Source organism: Strix aluco, chromosome 5, assembly GCF_031877795.1.
Source record: "Strix aluco isolate bStrAlu1 chromosome 5, bStrAlu1.hap1, whole genome shotgun sequence".
Lineage (NCBI taxonomy): Eukaryota > Metazoa > Chordata > Aves > Strigiformes > Strigidae > Strix > Strix aluco.
Window position 1 is genome coordinate 47,831,560 of NC_133935.1, and position 21,596 is coordinate 47,853,155.

General features: G+C 39.7%; 1 protein-coding gene and 1 long non-coding RNA gene across 8 annotated transcripts in view; one reads left to right on the top strand and one right to left on the bottom strand.

Moving 5' to 3' along the window:
- Positions 1–3,981: 3,981 nt before the first annotated feature.
- LOC141924558 (uncharacterized) lies at positions 3,982–10,045 on the bottom strand. 2 transcript variants are annotated; one of them, XR_012623572.1, is made up of 4 exons: positions 9,541–10,045; positions 9,323–9,456; positions 5,142–5,720; positions 3,982–4,684 (listed from the first exon to the last, which is right to left on the bottom strand). It is a non-coding gene; the product is annotated as an uncharacterized LOC141924558 (long non-coding RNA). The 2 variants fall into 2 exon arrangements; XR_012623571.1 differs by lacking the exons at positions 3,982–4,684; positions 5,142–5,720 and having other exon boundaries at positions 9,143–9,456.
- Positions 10,046–10,285: 240 nt separating this feature from the next.
- ZFC3H1 (zinc finger C3H1-type containing) overlaps positions 10,286–21,596 on the top strand; it is a 60,676-nt gene continuing 49,365 nt past the window's right edge. For 3 of the 6 annotated variants that reach the window (XR_012623574.1, XR_012623575.1, XM_074827236.1), the window contains exons 1-6: positions 10,286–10,997; positions 14,905–15,324; positions 18,346–18,410; positions 18,609–18,807; positions 19,010–19,236; positions 20,834–20,957. Coding sequence is in view for 4 of the 6 variants with exons in the window: in XM_074827236.1 (XP_074683337.1) it covers positions 10,400–10,997; positions 14,905–15,324; positions 18,346–18,410; positions 18,609–18,807; positions 19,010–19,236; positions 20,834–20,957 (1,633 nt within the window). In the remaining 2 variants the exon portion in view is untranslated. The remainder of the gene's footprint in view (positions 10,998–14,904; positions 15,325–18,345; positions 18,411–18,608; positions 18,808–19,009; positions 19,237–20,833; positions 20,958–21,596) is intronic. The other 3 variants (XM_074827237.1, XM_074827238.1, XM_074827239.1) reach the window with 3 other exon arrangements.

Below are 21,596 nucleotides of genomic sequence, written 5' to 3' on the forward strand. Positions count from 1 at the left end.
AAACTACAGAGCAAGGAAGGAAAGTTTTACCTAAAAGAGGTGGCTCTAACAACGTTGACTCAAAAGTTAGGTAGCAGTATCCCTTACCTTTCAAGACTTCTCTTCAGTCCAGATTCAGTAGAACTGGTGCAGAAAAAGTATTTCAAGAGCAAGATGAGTTTAAGTCCTATGACAAAGAATTGCAGATTTCCAAAGTTTTCAGCAACTGAAGTTTCTCATCACAAAGAATATTTAAGTGCCTATTCTGCTGCTTTGCCATGGTAAGTTACTCCCATTCTTTCAGTTACAGACAGTAAAGTGATGCCACAGCAAATCACCCTGTCATGCAGCAGATGAAAAATGGAGAAATCAAGACACTAACAAACAGGGTGGAGCCCAATTCACTCTTCTCATGCCAAGACAGTGTCAATTAAAGATCTCTTTTCTTGTTCTCCTGACTTCAGAGATCCACCCAGTGTCAAAAATTGGTACTGAAGTTGCAGAGCACCCTATTGCTGTAGAGAACGCTCTCAGGTACCACTGTTTTAATCTCAGAAAAGATTGTATTTTTGCTTAGCTGTGGAAAAAAGAAAAAAAAAGATGCATTCTTAATTTGTGAAAGGAGTCTGTATTTATTCCCCAGCATGGTCATAACAAAAATAAACAAAACTTGGTGCTCTGCTTTTCCACATAAATCTAAAATATTTCAGTTTTGGGAAGTCTGTGACATCACTATAATAACAGGAGGTTATCCCTCAGCTGCCAAGTCTTGCTACATTTGATTTTTTTTTTTTTTGATGACAGACATTAGGTAATATGAATGCAGAAAGGAGAATGACTTGGATCCAGACAAAACCTTCTTAGGAGAAATCTGAAGACATAAATAAAAAGTGAATATGTTTAACATCCATGATTATTTTAGTAGAACGGATCATGATTTTTTGATATATTTTGCATTCTTCTGTTTTAGGACTTCACCCAGCCCACTTTTATGTTAATTATTTGAGCCTCTCACCTGTTAAATGTGTTCCAGCTGTCTGGAATTCATCTTATGTATTTAATTTCTCTTACGTCAGCCACTGGTTTAGTTGTAAGCCTTAAGCATGCTGGAGCTGTTCCAGTCTTTGTGAGCAAAGTACTTGCACGGAAAAAACCCTTTTTTTGCCTAAAGATTCGAACCCAAAAGAACTTTTGCCAAAGGCTTTAGATTTGTGTCTTGCAAATGAGGAATTCAAAAACTCTTCCAGAGTCAGTACTGCCACACAGAGAGCTTCTGAATTTATTTTTTTTCATGAAAACTGATCTTACAGTTTCACTAGAAAATGCTCACATCCAAAATATAACTAGTAATGAAAAGTTCTCTATACAATAATCAGGCCACTAGTAGCTGCTGGCTGATGTAGGGTACTGAAACTTTTGCAGAAATGGCTCTTGGTATGATGTTCATGGATTCATTGTCTTCAGACACTGGTGTTGTATATATAAAAGTTAAGTTTAGCCTATGGAAGCCACTTTCCTCCTCTTAATTAACAAAGATTTCTGCTATGTGTGCCCCCTTGAAGTCACCTGACATTAGATGAACTGAAACAACCAGTGAAGAAATTTTTCTTTCTTCATTAACTAACAGAGAAGATTTTGATGATAAATTTATACTGCTAAATAAATAAATAGCACCTGGGTACAGCTGAAGCACTGACCTCCCTGTAATTGACACTGCTTCATTGTAAACTTACTCTCCAGCTGTATTTGGACTGCTCCAAACAGCTGTTTCCAGGAGTTCCCTAGAGAGTGGGCTAGTCCTAAGCACCAGTTGGCCTTCAGGCCAGGGATTGGACCCAAGCCCACTTATTTAGCAGCACAAAGTCAAATATTAGCCTTCAGTGCTATTGGGGCTTTTGTGAATATTATCCCCTTCCACTTCTGTTTTCTTGCCAAGTTAAGGTTCCTGAGCTTTCCTGAAGACAGTATAAAGAAAATATGTTTGGAGCTGGACAAAACACTTCAAATTCTTTAATTTTCCTACATATTCATAGTTCAGATTAGGCTGAAGTGTATCAGTTAAGTGCTGCAAGAAAAGCTGAAAAAATTGTCCTGGCACCAAGAGTCATGTCATACCTCTTTATATATAGGTTTAATTCTCCAGGACTGCAATCCCAACAGTTTTCACAGCTACCAACTGAAAAGTAATATGCATACTCCTTTTTTTTTTAATATAACTTTCATAATGCATTCATTTTTGAAAGTCTGGCTCCCTTGTTGATATGGCTAATGGTATAAATATGCAGGTGACCTGGTGGCCCAGGTCCAATAGGATGTCTTTTTCAGCTGGTACGAAAAGACATCCAGTGGAAAAAACAAAAAACCCAAACAAAAGAAATCACAGAAAGTCACTGCTGCTGTTTTTTTGGTTGAAAAAACCCCCGGATACTCTGGTCCTGGGTCATCCCCTAACTGTTGCTGTTCCCCACCCTGTTACAGCCCTCCTTTTAAAAGGGAAAACCCAGCATATTTCCAACTCACACAAACATATTTTCCAACAAAACCAACTCCTGTCAGCAGCAAACATTTCTCTTGCTGTTCTGTCCTTAACCCTGCAGCATTACATCCTGCCCCTGCCTATGGAGACCCACAGGGCTGTCTTTCTGTCACAGAACAACTCCTGACACCCCACCACCACCTCAGAGATGTTCCTCTACAGAAGGCAGACATAATGCTTGGGTCCTGTCCCCATGGCTCCACAGGGCATACAGCTGCAGGGTATGCTGTCTGTACTTCTACAAAAGGTCTAGATGCTTATTAATTGCCAACCATCTCTTCAGCACAAATTGCAGAACTTCTGCCCTGAGTTGCACCTCTGTACTTGCACAAGGGCAGTCAGCCCCCGTGAGCAATCCATGTTTACACCAATTCCAGACATGACTTTGGGGCTGTGCACGACTGTAGGCAACTCTGAAAACAGTTCAGCTTCTTAACATCATCTGGCACTCCTGTTTAAAACGGCTGTTATGTTGAAGCTCTTCTGCAACCACTATTATTTTAGCAATAGTAAAATGCTAAACTCACGTTTTTCCTTATGATGGTATCACATGAGAAAATACCTTAACTGATCAATCAGCAAGGACAGTGGGTCTTTCTGGCCAGCACGCTCTTGAACATGCTCTCATCAGCCTTTCCACAGTGCAGTCACTGCCTGCTTCTGCTTTAGAACTCTATTTTACAGGACCCATCCTCAGGAGACAAAACTGCTGTCTGGGTGTGCCAGGGCTTCCAGTTACACCTCCATTCTTTGTGGCACTCTCCAGATGGCCACCTCATTGCACCTCAGGTTCTCTCCGCTTACCTTCAAATTCTCTGTATTATGAAATGCAGAGATACTGCTGTAACCATACTAACCCTGGCCTTGCAGATGGGACTCATGTACCTTGACATGAACAGAGGTGTGAAGAGAAGAAATCCAGAAGAAATGCTGCTCAGCATCCAAGCCTGGAGGCAAGAGCAGATGACAAGACAGGATGGTCTGAACCATGATGAGTCTCTGGCAGGAGAGTCGTAAGATGTCTGTGGCTTGTCTGCTGCACCCTGGGGGTCCCTCAGGATTGTGAGACTGTGAGGTCTCAAAGGGGGGAATGTAGAAGCAGGCTTCCCTATGCCCAAACGCTGGTCCTGGTCGACACAGCAGCATCCCAAGAGGAATGAGATGAACGACTGTAGGTCACGGCCACAGGGCTGCAGACTCTGAGCTATCAGGAACACACTGGTACAACTGCTGTAAAAGAGGTTCCTCCTGTGTAAATGCGGCTCTGTCATAACAGGCCCCTTCACAAAGCAGCTTGTATCTGCCATAAATGTATATAAACCCAGCCCTTTTGTTTTCTATCAGAGTTTGTATTGATAGATGGCTGAGCCTCTCTCTCATTGTGCCCTCTCCTATAGCTATAGAAACAATCTGCTTCTGCCTGACCAGAGTCTGCAAAAGAGGCTGCATGTTTATTCTGCAACACCAGTGAAACAGTGTTTTATTTGAAAAGCATTTTGTCAAAATACACAAGAAGTGGGGTAATACATTCTGCAGTATTTGCATGTGAGAAATTACTGTTTAAGTAATACGTAGAATTCATGTGAAGTGACAAGTCATTTATTTACTACCTAAAAAAATGCAGTCTCAATCATCCGGACACAGAGTTATGAAAGGCAGGTTAAGATGAAGAAAACTTTCTTTCCTGGTCAAAAAGGAGTTATTACTCTTATCCCCTGTTTGTCCAACAGCTCAAATCTTCACTTGTGACCAACACAAATAAACAAGTACCGTCTTGTAATCCTTCATTCCCTCCATCCAAAAAGATGGTTAAAGAAGGCTCCTTTTATTGTTGCAACAACTAATTGTGACTTGTGTCCAAGACCAATTTAGTTATCCTTTGCTCTGAGTATCTGCTGTAGGAAATACTACTTTGAAAATGTTTATATTGTGGAATTTTAAGAACTGAGAAAAACTGCAGGACATGATAGACAATGACAGACATTGCTTCTAAATGTTTCTAAAATGCTTTTAACAAAAATAAAGATATTGTACCTTGATATAGATGAAAATGCTATAGTACAGTTTCACCCACCTTATCAGAAAAAAAGTCTCATGTGAAGTTAATATGAGGTTACTTCTTCCTCCTTCCAACATTCTGTGTGCAGCCCAACCCATGGCAGTATTTACCTGTCAAATAGAAAAGGTACAATTGCTCATTTTATTTTAAATAATGCTAATTTGAGCCCTTACTTTCAGATTTTCTGTTTTAAGGAATATTTGAAGTATTTAAAAGGCATTTAGGAAAAACATGAAAATACCAAAATAATGGACAAGATCTATATATGTATTTGCATACCTATCAAAGTGTAAACAATGACCACAGACATTTGATCTGTTAAATAGCTCTACAATGAAATTGGCTGTAGCATCCACATAGTATAAATAACAACTCTCTTTAATATCTTTTACCTGAAGAGGAATTTTTGATTAGTAAAAATACATGCATATGGTAGAATGCAAAATGAAAGGAAAACACTACAAGATCTTTCTAGTTAAAGAACCATGATCAACCATGTACACAATTTGAAGAATTAAGGAACACCAATCATCCCATCAAATGGCAAAAAAAGCATTACACACTCACCACAGTCTTTGTGGTTAACTTTGGGCTAGATGTACAAGCTTCAAATACAATACAAACTCAACAGAAAAAGTCTAGTCTTCTTTGCCTTAAAGAGGGCATGAGTTCTATGGTTCAGTTTCTGACCCTGCTTGTGTACTGCTCCTCAACATGCCATTCATTCCTATAAGGCCTTAACAGAGAGGCTTGTGTAGAGTCTCAAATACCAACACAGGATCCTCAGTTGTAAATCTCTGGGGATAAAGGAAAAGGCACTGAGGTTCTCTAGAAGAAACTGCCATTCAATATAATTTGCTCAGATATATCTCTTGGTGAAATATAATTTGATTTTGAGCTTCTCATGAGGCAAGTATTTCGATCTATCATTGTGCAGCTCTGCCCACTGTTTGAATGTGCTTCTTCATTCTTTTTCTGAATCTTACTGTCTCCTCTAATTTTTACTTCTTTTTACTTTCACATGTCTTTTGAAGGTATTAACTGTGTTCAGTAAGAACTTGTTTACACTTAATGTTTATTTTTGAAGTTGGATGTTCCTTCTTGGATATAAACCTCTTTCTTCTTAGGAAGATCTCCCACAGGTTTCTGTTAAAAAAAGAAAAGGGGAAAAAACCAGAAGAAATTAGTTAGGAAATAGAACAAAGTGATGTGAAATTGTGCAACTTGCATAGTGTCAAATTATGGATTAAGTGAACATAAATCTCAGAAATTCAAATACAATCTATACAGTGTTCAACTATTCCTGTAGAATGCCTTCATCATAAAATTTGACCCCTCCAGAACCTATGAAGAAATATTTCAGTCACATACCATTTCCCCAAATTAAATTTCTAACTGCTTCATGTTTTCTCAATTAGAAAAAAAAAAAATCCTCATTAGAGTCCACTGTATTTAAAATTATAATTGTTTAAATACCAAGAAGAAAACAAACAATCAAACAAAAGGCTTTGAAGTCTCCTAGTTCCAGAAAGGTTTATTGTAGAACCATATAAAAGTTATTACAGTTCAACCTGTCAGAAGTTTGGGGGGGAAAAGCCAGGGAGTATGAATAAGCACTAAGTAGTAGCACATGTATACACTGTGCATATAGTTTATGTATCCAGCTGTGCCGTGTTGCCCCTTGCCAGCAGCTAAGCACCCACACAGCCACTTGCTTGTTCACTTCCCTCCACCAGCAGGATGGAGGAGTTAATAGGAAGAACAAAAGGGAGAAAACTCATGGATTGAGATAAAAACCAGGTTAATAGGTGAGGTAAAGAGAAATGGCAAAGGGAATCACTTGTCACCACCCACAAGCAGACTGATGCCCAGCCAGTCTTTGAGCAATGGTCAGCTTGGAAGACAACTCCCCCCCCATCCTTCTTCCTCCACTGGTTTTTATTGCTGAGCACAAGCTTACATGGTGTGGAACATCCCTTTGGCCAGCTTGGCCAACTGTCCTGGCTGTGTCCCCTCCACATCTCCTGCCCACCCCCAGCCCACTTGTGGGGACATGAGCAGAGTGGAAAAAAGAGTGAGCCTTGAGGCTGTGCAGGCAGGGTTCAGCCACAGCTGAAACACTTTTAGCCACAGACCTGAAACACAGCACCATACGGGCTGCAGTGAAGAAACTCCATCCCAGCCAGACCAAATACACCAATAATACAAGTTCCAATGCAAAGTGAATTAAGCTTAAACATGGCTAGATTAAGTCTTGTGTTGGTATAAGACAATTATAATTGACACTTACAAAGCAGGAACAGAACAAAAATCATATAATTAGCCTCAGCCAAATATTGTAGTACCAAAAGATACTGAACATCTTTTATATTCTGAAGAGTGGCCCAGTCCTTAAGGCTTAGATTGTGCTTCTGAAAAACAAGATTCCACTTTACTTGTAATCATTTAATTTATGTGGTAAACATGTTACTAACTTTCTGCCTCAAACTTTGAAAACTTGATTTTTTTAATGATTTGTAGACCAGAAATGAGGTCACCTAAACCAAAAAGTCATTGAGACCACTAACTCCAGTATTGTTTTCAGCTCTGGATAAAGAGCTTGAGACACATATCATGAGAAAATGAGAATATGCTATTTTTTTATGTCAGGGATATTTAAAACTTCAACAAAAATAATACTGCTAGGATTAGGATAGCTGCACTAATAGTCATAGTTCATATTTGTAAAATATGCAGATGAGTCTTACTAAAGCTGTGCAACCACCTCATGACCTCTGGTATTTACGTTTAAATACAGAACTTGTTACCAACTGCACAAGATGAGTCCTGAGTCACAGGATGAGATCTTGAAGGTATCTTTTAATTCCAGGAGTCCTAACTACTTATGTACACAAATTTCAGTAATTCACATATATCTTCACAAACATGTATTTCTCCAATGCTTTTTTGCCCATGTCTAGAGGTGCAGGTAATATTCAGGGAATGTGACAAAGAATAAATCAAATTCTGTGCTCCAGTATTGAGGTGTATGCTTTCCTATAGTTTATATTATTTCCTTTGTACTTTAGTGAAAACACAGTCAGTATTTAACACAAAAATTTGTTCTCCAGCAGCAATATCGTCTCTTTCAAAGGCATGAAGTCAAATGCAGCTAAGATAAAATTTCTCTATTTTTTGTCTTGAATTTACACATTGCAGTGAAACCTCACAAAAAATTCATCTATTACTCATGCCATAAGCAAGGAATTTTCTTGTTTTCTCTTTGAATGGCAGCTCCCTCACAGTTTTCAAATGTTTATGGCCTCTTGTTGAAGTGCGTAGATACCAAAACCATCAGATCAACACATTCTTTTTACACGTGACATTTTATTCCCTCTACAGAAGGGAATTTAACACTTTCCTTTAAAACTTTCCCTGTTTATTAACAGTGATGAATATAGTTGATAAATCTGCTTCTTCCTGAAAATGCAGACATAAAATTACTTGCCTGATAACCCTAGATGAGAGAAAAAAAGCACAGTGTCAGATGACTGAAATAAAAGAAGGGACATATGATACCACAGGATACGCAAAACCACTGGAAGATTCTCAGGATCTCTTTTTTACATGGTTAAGTATCTCAGCTAGAAATTTCTAATAGAGATCATATAGCATTGTTGAATAAATTCAGCACACTTGTTGGATGAACTGTAACAATCAATAGAGTGGGAATACCCACATCAGGTTGAGTTCCCATAGAGCTGCTGCTTTTTTGCCAATACCTTGCAGTTCTATAAACATTTTCCTTACAGCTCTAAAAGATGCTGATACTAATTTCCTACTGGTGTGTGAAAACACTTAGAAAAAAAGGTAACTGTATAAAGGAAACTGTATATATAGTCAAAGCTCTGGGATACCCAAGTAAGCAAATGTCTGATGGGAGGGAAATTTCTGCAGCTTAGATGTAATGATACTGAAACTTCTAAGTACAGTGGATCAGATTTCAGACATGGACACAGGCACCTAGCACTGTTTAAGAAACCTGCCTGATCTCCAGCTGCTACTTCAGAAAGTTTTAGTAGGTTCTGTCTCATATTTGTGGATGTTTTAGTACTGTGGAATATGTAAAATAGTATAAGCCACCAATGAAGCATGGTTGCTAGAGATAACATCTATTTGAATAGAAGAACTGACACAAATAACACACTACTGTAGTATGATGGATACCTGTAAAAAAAAAAAAAAAAAAGGCAAACGTCCAACTTGCTTCATTCTTCCTTGTAATTATCTTCATAGAATCCACACTGTTTTAAATGGAAGAAATTACAGAAATTAGGACATGATATATACATTTCATTACTCCACCCTGAGTTTTGTATGAAGTCAAGACATTGGAATGGTATCTATTCTAATTCATGTAGTTTGTCCAGTTAGGTCAAAGCAAGAGGATGCAAAGTGCTTTGAGCAAAGAAAAGTAAGTTTGTTTGGCACAGCATTTTAGACTTTACAAAGCATATGCATTATCTACTCTCCCTATTCATGTTGTATCTAAAGAAAATCTAGAGACAAAGACCAAGAAGAAAAATAAATAGTAACAATATACTGAATTTTATTTTTGGTACTTGTGCTTTTGTAGCACATTCACTGAAAACCCCATTCATAATTCACCCTCAGGAAAAGCACAAAAAGACAGCAATCTTTCTCCAGGTTTGAGAATCACAGCGAGTCTGCAGACATTTAGTATGCATGATCATTGCAAAGAAACTCACAGGGACTGTGCTGGAAGTTTAAAAGTCAAGTTTTGTGAGTCTTCTGGGAAACACCCATTTGACTTAGAAAGGCTGAAAGGCCTTATTTAAAATACGGTTTCTCCTTCTGCCCAAGCAAGCCATACACGAAGTCCCTGAAACAGACAAGGTAGGACCAGAATAATCAGAGAAATGAAATTAAACCTGATGATTTAAGGAGTTTATGTTAATTGCTTTACCCTCTCCGATGCTCACTTTTCACTCCTGTCACAGAAGCCATTAGGGCCAATCTGAACTTCAAAACAATTACAGGTTGGAAGAGCTTCCCAGAAACCTCCTTCTTAGAATTTCAATAGCAGTTTAGCTACTGGGAGGGAGCTAGCAGGTTAATGATGCCTGCCAGGGTGCTGGGCACTGCCAGAACAGCCGCTGCTTTTCCTTCTTTAGAAGCCTGTGCACCATTTGAAGAGCAGCAGGACACGGGCCCCACCATCGGAGAAAGGGTCTGCAGCTCTGGGTAAAAAGCACCCACACGAACACCCACGCCCCAGAATCGCCGTGGTTAGCGCTGCCCGGGACGGTATTAAGGGAAGTTGCCATTAACACTCTTGTGATAGAGAGCAACGCATCCCACCGCCATGCCGCCAGTCGGTATCGCTTCACCACCCTCCTCCCGGCAGCTCCCTTCCCTTCAACAAGATGGCGGCCTTACTACTCGCCTTCTCTACCAACATGGCGGGTCAAATCCCCATTGGCGCCCCCCTCCACCACCGCCCCGCTATAGGCTGAGCCGCCGGTTTTCCCCGCCCCCTGCCATGCACGGCCTCGCCCCCGAGCTGCGAACTACATTACCCAGGACACCCCGCGCCGGGGGTGTACCCCTTAGTCTTTCCCTTCTCTGACGCGCGTTCCTTTCCCGCCCGGGCAGGGAGGACAGGGCGCGGTCTCGCGAGAGTCCGCGCGGGCCGGGGCAGAGCAGGGCGGGCGGCGGGGAGGGGGCGCGGCGGGGGGCCGGGCCGCCCTGCGCAGGAAACGAAACCGCCCGAGTGGCTGGGGCGGGCCGCGCTCTGCCGCGCCGAAAGCATTGGCCTGGGCCCCATGGCGGCCGCGGAGGCGGCGGCCGCGCCTGCGGAGGTGGCGCTGGATCCTAGCGGACTCTCGCCGAAGGAAGAAGGGGAGCTGGAAGACGGCGAAATCAGCGACGATGACAACAACGGCTTCGGGCCCTGTGGCGGCGGCGGCGGCTCCGAGCCCGGCGGCGGCCTCGTCAGCAGCAGGCCTTACTCGAGGCGCAGGCCGCCTCCCGGCCTCCGCGGGAGCATCTCCCTGTCCTCCTCCGGCCGGCCTTTCCCCCGGTCGCGCCACCAGCCCCCGCCGGAGGTGGGGCACCTGCACGGCCACGGCGGGTATCGGCCCAAGGACTCGTTCCGCTCCCATCCGCCGCCCATGCCGGCGCCGCGGATGTCGTCGGGCTCGCACTCCGAGACGGGCCCCCGGCTCTCCTTCTGGGAGCGCAGCCACAATGCCCTGGACCGATTCCGTTTCCGAGGCCGGCCCTACAGGGGCGGGGGGCGCTGGGGTAGGAGCCGAGGCGGCGACGATCGGGGAGGCAACCCTCCGGGGAGGCCGCCCGGAGGGGGAGGCGGTGCCGGATTCAGTAGCAGCCAGGGCTGGAGGGAGCCCTCGCCTCGAAAACGTATCCTTGAGACGTGAGAGGGAGCGGAGGCGGGAGGCCCTGCCGCTGGGGTGGGCCTGGGTGTGTCAGTGCCGCGTTACGTGGCCGAAACCCCGGGGAAGGGGCGCTTTTCCCTCCCGCTCTGGCACTAGGACTCCCGTAGGGGTATCCGAGAGGCAGGCCACCCTTCCAGTCCCGGGGGTTGGCTTGGGCAGCGGCCCTGCTTCTCAAGGAGAGGCTGCTGGGAAGCCGGATTACTGCCGTGACCTGGCAGGCAACCTGGCGGATCAGTCCCTGTGTAGGGAAAAAGCGTAGCCTGAAACAAAAGCCTTAGTCGATTGGATCCCGGATGGCTGCTTTTCTAGCCCGAAGTGCAAGTATTGTGAAGCGGGGTCAGTCTTTGGTGCGGCAGTTTTAATGTATATAATTAAAGTGTCACAGTTGTAAAGTCAAAACCCGAAGCTTGTTAATTTCCCTTATTGGGCAATGAAGGATCCGCTGTTTTTTCATTTTTGCTTCCAGCCCTTCAGAGGCTGTTACACATAGCTAAAGCTAACTTTAAAGCCAAACCTAAGTTGAACTGGGGCTGTATGCACAGAATGTGGTTTATATGGGAGTTTGGGTAACATAGGAAATCTCTATTTCTCTATAAAGCCATACCCAGCATTCCTTGTAGGATGTTCGCTGCTGATTGCTCTTAGAGTTGGTTAGGTGACTTTTAATAGAGCTCTCATATTTTCTCCTTTTAGGAGTAGAAACCGGAAGTGATGCAAAAAGCTCCTCTTATTTTCCAGGTTTGCTATAGAAAAAAACATAAAGAACTGACACCAAGTGTAACTTAGGGGCAGCCTGGTACTTGATATAACTGCATTGTTGCCTAACTGAAAGTGTAGACAAGTGTAAAAAACACTGAGCGAGAGAACTAGTGGTTAAAATCTATTCTCTAGAATTTTACAGTGTTTTATTGTCCTCTGTACCACTAGTCAAAGGATGTGTGTTGCTTGCTTGACTCTGCTGGCTGATTCCAGGAACGGGAATTTTTCCTGTTTGTGCCAGCACTTATGGCTTTGAAAGCTACTGATTGGGTCCTTGTGTTATTTTAGATAAAAAATTACTTATCCATGCCATTAATTTTTTTTTTTAATGTGGGTGGAATATGTAAACTAGTGATAAAGAGATGCTTTTATTTAATCTCATCTGGTAAAGTTACATCATTACTGAAGTCTTCATAAGAACTCTTCATTCAAGGAGCTTATCTTGAGAGGCAGTGAGTGAAGATGTGATTTGCCCAAGGTCGCGCAGTAATGTGGTTCTAGTGCTGAAAATAGATTTTTAGTCTCTTAATTTGTGGTGTTGCTCTGTGTACTAGAAAATGGTTACTTTCTGTGTAATGAGTAATTTGCAGGGCAAACATATTGATCATCCTAAGCAGACCTTGCAATGCTTGTTAGTACTGATAGTCTCCTTCTCCTTTTTAATTAAAAGAGCATTCAGAAACTGATAATTCCATTTTCAAACCAAAAGCAGAAAATGAGGAAGCCTCCCGCCCTCCCGATACTTAAGTTTAAACATGATAGAGAAGGTTCTAATACTGTTGCTCTTTAATGACATTCATTTGTTTATGGATCATATGGTTAAGGAAAGCCCATGGTTTTCTCTCAGTGTAAGTTCTTTTCTGTATTTTTCATATCCTTGCCACCTGAAGGAGTCGATATTACAGCGTTCCTAAATATTAAGGTACCTCCATGTTGGTAATATTAATGGAGTAGGGGCGTAGTTCATGGGCATGTGACTTCAGAAGAGACCTTCACATCAGCTGGTACAAGGAGGCTTGTGGCCTGGAGGGGTATTTGGAATTCCTCAAGGAAAGTGAAATGTTTAACTGTCTGCGAAGAGAGAGATGGTGTTGGTTTTTTTTTTTTTTCCTTTATCCTTGCAACTAGTACTTTGCGCAGTGCGTTATAGGAGTATATGTATAAATGGAGTAAATGACGTGCTGGAACACTTGAAGAATTCTTATTACTTTTCTTCAGGTATTAGCTTTTAATAGGCTTTTCTCTTTCAATTCCTAGCAACTTTAACACGAAGCTATTGGATAGCAATTCTGCAGAAATCCTTGTGTAGAGAACTGTGCAATTTTGAGTCTGAAATATGGGACCGAAATGAGACTTTTTGTTCCTGCTGAATTCTGAACTCTTCACAGTATGTTCTTCTTCTAACCCCCCAGTTTCTTCATCTGATCTCTTTTGGTTGTAGGATGAAGTTTCTCTTGAGTTGATTGAAGAATAACTTTTAATATGTATATATATGTGTGTGTGTGTCTGCCTTTCATAGCACTCTATGTAGTCTTGCACTCTGTGTGTAGAACCCCATATAAAAAAAAGTTTCTACATATATGAAACAGGGAATTTCTGATTAATACCATTGTGGGAGCTCTAGCAATTGTATTATCCTAAGCACAAAAAACATATCAAAACTTTGTCTTGTTAGTCAACTCTAGTTGACTCAAAAAGCTGTTGAAGTATTTCAATATCAAATAATAGTTAGACTTATTTTTATAGATGATGTTAAGTCACTTAATTAGCTTCAGACTTTCCTGTGACTAATGTAGTTGTGTTTTTGGAAGTAGAAATGTGTTGGAAGTGAATTTGGCAAATGTGCTTATTACATACTTTGGTGTTATACTGCACACAGCTCTTAGTGTTTTCAGCATATTTACAGATTGTTTGGTTGCCATCTGGATTTTATGTAGTTTATCTTTACTAGTTTATGCTTTTTGTGCTGATGTTTAAGAAGGCATTGCATAGTAAAAACATTTCCTGATACTACAGAAGTTGCTTTTGTAGGATAACATACCAAGATTCTTCATACTTATGTTAGAAGTTAACATAGCGAAACACCCAATCTGATGCATGTTTTGAGCAGAACACAAATGTAAAGTTCCGTTCCTCTGGATTTGCTATGTCTGCATTCAGAGGACACCTATTTTAGCTTTCAGTTTTACTCATTTATTGTTTTAAGATATGACGTTGATTAAAAGCATTTCGCATAACTGGGTGTGAGTCAGCTGTTATCACAGCAGGGTTGATACTGAAAGTCAAATGAGTCAAACCTGACTTGGTATCCTAAAAGATTTCCCCTCGAGCATGATTATTTCACAGGACAGTTTAGCTTTTCAAGTGTCAGGTGAAGGTAAGAGGAAGTGAACCTTCAATGGTGAGGACTTTTATTCTGGATACAGTTGCCTAAGAATATTTCCATTGCTTGTCTTGGACAACATGTTGTCAAGAAAATCTATCTCTTGGGCATACATAGACAATGTTTTCTGAGTAATTAGTAATTCTCAATCTCTTTCAGCATTTTTTGAATGTTTTGATTGCAAGTCTTTCGCCACGTTTTTTTATTCTCTTCAGTTGATTATTCTGTGCTTTGCTTCATTTGTTGAGCTGCAGTTAACTGCAGTGTATAATTGTGTTGTGGCTAGACTTAGCATTTTATGAAAGGATAAAATGAGTGAGTTTAACTCGTCTTTTTCAGAGTGTCAAATGGGGAGTCAATACTTGAGTTATGAGCTCTGGAAGTCTGTTTGTGATAGGGGATCTTCTTAGCATTACAGCTGTTTCTGGGAGGGTGGTGTGAGCAAGAGACAAGACTTCTCAGCAATTCATGAAATTCTTGTCATAAGTAGGATGTTTGAAATTGTTGGTTGAAAATGTTTATTTATGCTGTCAATATATAAAAATGGATACATAATTTCCATGCTGCTCATATTATAAGGGATATTTTTCACGCTAGCCTTAAGGTAAAAATAAAATATGAGAGTATGATCTTAAGTTCTGTTTGTCATAATTTAGTCTTCAGTGGTAATATCACCACTGTTCTAAGGTTATACATGTTCTTGTCTTAGTTTTCTTGACCACTAATTCAGCCAAAACTTTTGGAAGGTCCCCATCTAGAAAGCAGAACTACTCTTCTAAAAATGAAAACTCTGTGGAAGAAAGTTTTGAAGACCTGCTCTTGAAGTATAAGCAGATACAATTAGAGCTTGAATACATTAATAAAGATGAAAGACTGGCTTTGAGCAACAGGGAAGAAAATGAACAACAAGATGATGATAAAACAGTGGACACTGAGGACCAAATAACTGTAGAAAATGACAGTATTACAACGGATGCTATAAAAGAAGTATCTCCTGAGGAGAAAAATCCGGTTATAGCTTTTCAGGCATTTGAACTGAAACCTCTCAGGCAAAAACTGCCTACTCCAGCTGAGAGGAGCAGATTAAAAAAAGGCAAAGAAGGAACAAAACAGTCCTCACAAAAATCTGAAGTCACAGAATCCGGCCAAGGTAAATATTTGTAAAGTTGTTTTAGCTTGTAAAGTTTTTTGTTTGCCATTATCTATCATATTTATTATGTGTTTGGGAAGATTTAACTTTAAAATACTAATTTTAGTTAAGATGTTAAGTGTTTTTAAATTATTAATTTCATGTACTTAACTCCTGTTTTATGTAATTCCTTAGATTACATAAACACGCTTGGAAGCATGTTTTTGGTTTGATTTTGGTTTTTTAACATATTTTCTTAGACTAACTGATAGTTTGGCAGAAAGCACGAGGACAAGGCTTGAAGGCTTTAATCACTGTTCACAATAGAAATCATTGGCTTTCAGTGAAAGTCTTCCTTCTGTTTTTGCTTTTTTGCAGAAGCAAAATGTGTTTTTGGTGTGGTTTTTTTTTTTTTTTTCAGCTGAAAAGATAATATTTAGAGACATCTTCTGCATTTCATCTTTGTTACGTGTTTTCTTCAGTGTAACAAGCCTTTGAGATATTTTCACCAGAATTATTTTGGTCATTATTGATATTCAGGAATAGTGAATAAATCATGGGCCAGAAATAGGAAGGATTTGTAGAAGAAATGTAGCCAAAGGGTAGAGTGAGTATCTTGTCTGGGTAGTTCTGGACTGCAGGCCAAAGAACATAATTGCTCAGATGCATGAACCGGTTAGCAAGAAACAAGTTACCGTGTGGCAAAAGTCCTTGAGCTTACTTTTTAAGTCTGCAGCAAAATAAGGCAGCTAGCTTAAACTTCCTGTTCTGTGGCTTCATCTAGTTCTAATAAGTGTTTGCTGTTGTTGAGGGTGTGCTTGTGGATATCACTTGTCATCTTATGTTAGCTAATTTGTCAGTGTGTATAACCGATCAATTTGAGTGGGAAGAGACAAAGTAGTAAATGGATGGATTAAGAATACAGGTGAGTAGTTAGTAGGAATATGAAGAAAGGTATGACTAGAGCACTGAAAGTCAATGATACACATGTAACTTGAGAATGAGAATTTAGAAGGCAAAGCCTGTAAAGAAACTGAGAGAACTGATAATTAGTAGTCAAACCACGTCATTCTAGATGTTGTTTCCCCTTGTGTCTTTCCCATTATTAAAAAAACCAACCAAACAAAAAATCCCAGAAAAAATAGGTTCTGGTATTAAGAGGTAACGTAGTTTTTAATGGGAAACATGAGGAAAAACAACAGATTTTGACCATAGGAGAAAAACCAGTAGGCTGCAGGAAGAGAACATAGCAAGGAAGGAATAAAGAGCTATTTAAAAAGCAAAACAGTCTCAAAAAAAAAAAATCTACCTTCAGAAGTTACAAGCACTTAAGTTGAAAATATGGTTCGTATGATAGTGAAAATAGATGCTATAGTACGCACATTAAGAGCACCTTAATTTTTGCACACCACTCAAATGTATGTCTAAGAATGATCTGAAAGCAGATAAATGATGTATGACAGTGACTGTTTATGACAGTGTAATACAGGCTTCCACCATAGAAAAATCCAGCTGATTTGAGTTATTGCAGATCCATATCTATCAAGTGAATGGATACTACTTGATCATGCATACATTAGGAAATTAGCAAAATTTGGTTTTCCCATTATATTTAGTTTTAAATGGTGTATTGGATGTTTTTCCAGATGTGTTCAAGTTGAAGAACTTGTCTTAAAACTCAGGGAAGTTTGTGTCCCTTTGTAGAACTAATTCTCTGTGGTTCAGCTGCTCTGACAGAAGCTTTACAGGTTTCCCTGCTTTCCTTCCCTTGTTGCCCATTAGTTGCTTCTACCTGTGTTGTCCCCTTCTGGTTTGAAAGACTAAAACACAGTTTGTGTAGTATGTCCCTGCATATGTCTGTCTGCATCACAGAAGCTACTGTACCATCTGTCTCCCTGCTTCCATCCTGTGGACTGAATGGTTAGGATCTTTGCTTAGTCTAATAACTTTTTTGAATTTTCTTTTAGAATACATATTGGTATTAGATATTATTTTTCTTCCTCTTGTATGTGTACTTTAAAAAATGCATGCATGTGCAAGCAGGAAGACCCTCAGCATTTGCTACATACCATTTTTGTTTAGGTACAAGGGCTTGGAATATTTTAAACAGTGCCTTTCTGAATGTGACTTTTAGTAAAATGCTAGGAAGAGTAAAAGCTGTACAGAGTGCAAACTTATTTTCTACCAGTTTGAATTGTGGGAAGGAGTTTCTTTGAAGAAAGACTAATACAGGAAAAGATCTCGAAGCTTCTCTCTAAATGTTTGTTTCCTTCCTCTGATGCAGATAAACACATATGTGTGGTTATATATAAATGGTATAATTATAATTTTGCTATCAATTACCTCAATAGTTATTAGCTATAATCATTAAATTATGTAATACTATAGAATGTTATATATATTTTATATAAAATATAGTTGTACATATACACACTACATAATATACACTGGATAATAATCAGCAGTCTAACAAATTAATATGACAACATCTTCATGTTTAGCAGGAAAGCATTACTATTTACTATTAATTTCCATAGGATAGCTCTTTTCTATTTTCCTTTGGCATGAAATGGAGCAAGTGTGTTCTTACTGCAGCTTGGGGCCTTTATATTTAATTCTGTGAAAGACTGACCAGTTACTCAAAATAGCTGTAAGTGGAATCTGAGATGCCTAGGACAGCAGCTGATAGGAGATGGTAGCATAAAACAGATGGCAAGAAGTCTTTTCCTCTTGTCTCCAAATCTGTTTTTCTCTGCTTCCTGGGGAAGTATATATCAATCTTAAGACAGAGAATTATTAAAAAATGATAAATCTTGCCTTAGGCTTATGGCACGTTGATGATGTGGATTTCTTCAGACATGCCAAGTTTATATTAATATTTGTTAATGTGATCCTATGCATACAACTGCTCTTCTGTTTTACCCTATGTACCAATGATACTGATAAAATATGTTTGTATGGATTAAATTCTGTACATCATTTTAACGTAGGTCTGTCTCATGGAATAGCTTGCTCAAAAATATGGTATTTTTCTTTTGGAAGGTACAGAAGACAAAGAACAAACATCAGTGCGAAAGCTTAGCAGTTCAGATGTCACATCTGAAAAGGTAAGAAAGTATTGCTCTGTAGATGAGGCATAATTGCATTATGATACTCCGGCTTTTTCCAAATTGCAGTCCAGAAATGTTTCAGTAATAGACAATAGACAAATTTTGGGACAGACTTCAAAAGACTTTTTCAAAAAATTTAGTTATTAAATGATGTTTCTTGACTTCTTGTCTTATTCTTTCTTCTCTTTTCTCAAGAAGCTGCTTGATGATGAGGAGGAGATGTCTGAACTGCAACTTAGGCTTCTTGCACTTCAGTCTGCTAGTAAAAAATGGCAGCAAAAAGAACAACAGGTGATGAAGGAAAGCAAGGAAAAATTAACAAAAACAAAAAGTATAACACAGAAAGTCAAAGCCAGTACAAAAGCACATTCAACAAAAAAAACTAGTGCTACAGGTAATAAGTTTAATGTTACTGAAATGGCTATCAATGGCATGACCTCTGAAATGAAAAAAACAGTATGTTATGTGAAACATTTGGCAATGAGCCTTTAATCCTTCTAAAACCCTGTACATCTGCTCAAAGCTCTTGAAGAATCTGGGATTAAGGGGAACCATTTAGGTAAGATGCAGTTAATCATATATCTTTTTATTTAAAGCCAAGCAAGCTTTGAGGAAGCAACAGACAAAGACGTCAAAGAAGATGCAGCAGCAAAAGGAACAAGACAGGCGTCAGAAAGAGGAAGACCAGAGGAAACAAGAAGAGGAAGAGGAGAGAAGAAAGAGAGAAGAAGAAATCAGAAAAATTAGGGACCTCTCAAATCAAGAAGAACAGTACAATCGATTTATGAAGCTAGTTGGAGGAAAGAGAAGATCGAGAAGCAGGGTAACAAATTTGTTGTATGATGTTCAGGTGTTACACTTGGGATTCATGAGTGATTTCTGTCTTGCCCCTCCTGGTTCTACACATTGTTGTCACTGCTCCCCCCTTAAAAAGAAAGAAAAGATCCCAGTATTCCAGGGTTTACAGTGTTTTAATCCCATCCTAGACAGGCATTCCCTTTGGTTTGGTATGATCAGTTTTGTATGGGTTGTGCACTTGCAAGTTGGTGGTAAACTATTTTCCTCCTAAAGATATTTTGAATGTTGTGATCAAAGAGCAGTTTGTAATTTAATACAAACCAGTCAACCAAACTTTCTTGACTTTCTTCTCTTAGATTGCAGTTTTTTCTCCACACTTTGAAACTTTTTGTGTTTATACCACTTCAGTGGCCTGCCTCTTTCAAAATGTCACCTGAGGTTTGGTTTCCTTGTAGTATTTTTTTAATTTGTCAAGGTACAAAATAGGCTCAGATACAGAAGATAATTACTTCAGCCTCATTACAGGATGACAGAGTTGTGTCAGATTTATGAAGGAACAGAGTTACTGCAGTGGTCATCTTGCTGCACTTGTAGGCTGTCTTCATTCTCTCATCTTGAGATTAGCGAAAGGCACTTGAATCACTAATGCTTTGTCTCTAAAACATTGGTATGTGACAGAAAAAAAGTCAGTGTTTCTTCAGCATTAATTTGTTCATCATGGAAGCAGTACAGCTGCTACAACTAGATGCTTCAAGTGCTTGGAGCTACTGATGCTATAAGGAGAAATGAAACTGCAGCTAAGGGAATTGGGACTTCCTGTTTGAGGTCATGTTATAGAAGAGTTGCATTTATAATAATAATGAATGGACAATTGAGGCAAAAAGTGTTTAACTGTAAACAGTAGAAAATCTAAAAGCAACCAAGATGTCTACTGTGTGCCTCTGAAAGATATAAACTGAGGAGTCTAAGAAGTCATACTTACCTGTTCTGTGTTTTTTCAGTGTTCACTGAACATTGATCGTCATCCATATAATGTTAGGCATCTTTTAAACAATCTGATTTATAAGTTGACACTCTCTGGGCATGTTTGTGTGGTATGTGGCTCCTTCTGGGACAATAAAAGGATTCTTCAGCTGAGGCATCAGTCTTAGAACAGTCAACATGGTTTATCTAAACATGCAACCTTTGTCATAGTGAAGATGATCCTTGACCAATTTTGTGGTGTTTCTAGCAAGGGTAGTCCAAGTGCTCTTGGTAATTGCCATGACAGATTAACAGAAATAATAAAGCATTTAATTCTCTTTCAGTGTTTCAGAAATACATAACTATGGCAATTTACCAGATATGTAGTGACCTAATAGGTATTTAAAAATTGCTTCTATGTATCATGACACACTCCCACCTCCCCTCCCTAAAGAGATCCAGTTTTAAAACTGCAGTGGATTTGAATAAACAGTAATCTTCAGTTTTCTGGTTTTGTACAAGCTAAATGAATTGTATTTATAAAGCAATTAGAAGACAAAATTATTAAGGGCCTTTTTCTAAATTTCACATTTAATTGGTTTGCTCTAAAAGAAAAACGTAAGACCAGCTAAACAAAATACACTTTTTTGTGTGTTTAGTCTTCAGATACAGACTTGAGATGGTCTTTGGATAAGCAGTCTACAGAGAGCGCAGGAGGCATTTATCAGTACGATAATTATGATGAAGTCGCTATGGATACAGATAGTGAAACTAACTCTCCAGGTAAGACTTACTTACAGTTTGCTTATATGGTGATCGGTAAAAATAATTAAAAAGTAGGAAATGAACTATCATTTTAGCAGGAAAGCCTGTCTTCTGAGGTGGGGCAGTTTTAGCTCACCTTAAAATGTTAGTTCTATTTCTGTCTTGTTTTAATGCTTACTCTCTTTCCTATCTATCTCTGCTATAGTGGTATTTTGAAGGTCTTCAAGGTTATGCTGTTGTCATTGCAGTACTGTGGAGTTTATTCTTTTACATTCAGGCAGCTGTGTAGAAAGTAAGGGCCCTAGGGTGTTGACTGGATAGACAGCAGCTTTGCAAAAAAGGGCCTGAGAGTCCCAATGGACATTAAGTGAAATGTGAGTCAGCAGTGTGGCGTTGGGTGATAAAGGCAACCTGCAGCCTGGGTTGTAGCACTGTGACTATAACAAGTGGGTGGCTGGAGGAGGCTGTTAAACACTGATGGTACTGCATCAGTTTTCTGGTTTCATGATAGGAGAAAGTGATGCGCTAGAAGGAGCCTAGCAAAGGACCTTTTTGACCGAGGGAAACTGTTTCAGGCATGTTTTTCATAAAGTTAATTTGGAACTGGAGCACTTGATTTATGGTAAGAGACTTGGAGAGCTGAGTTTGTGTTGAGGA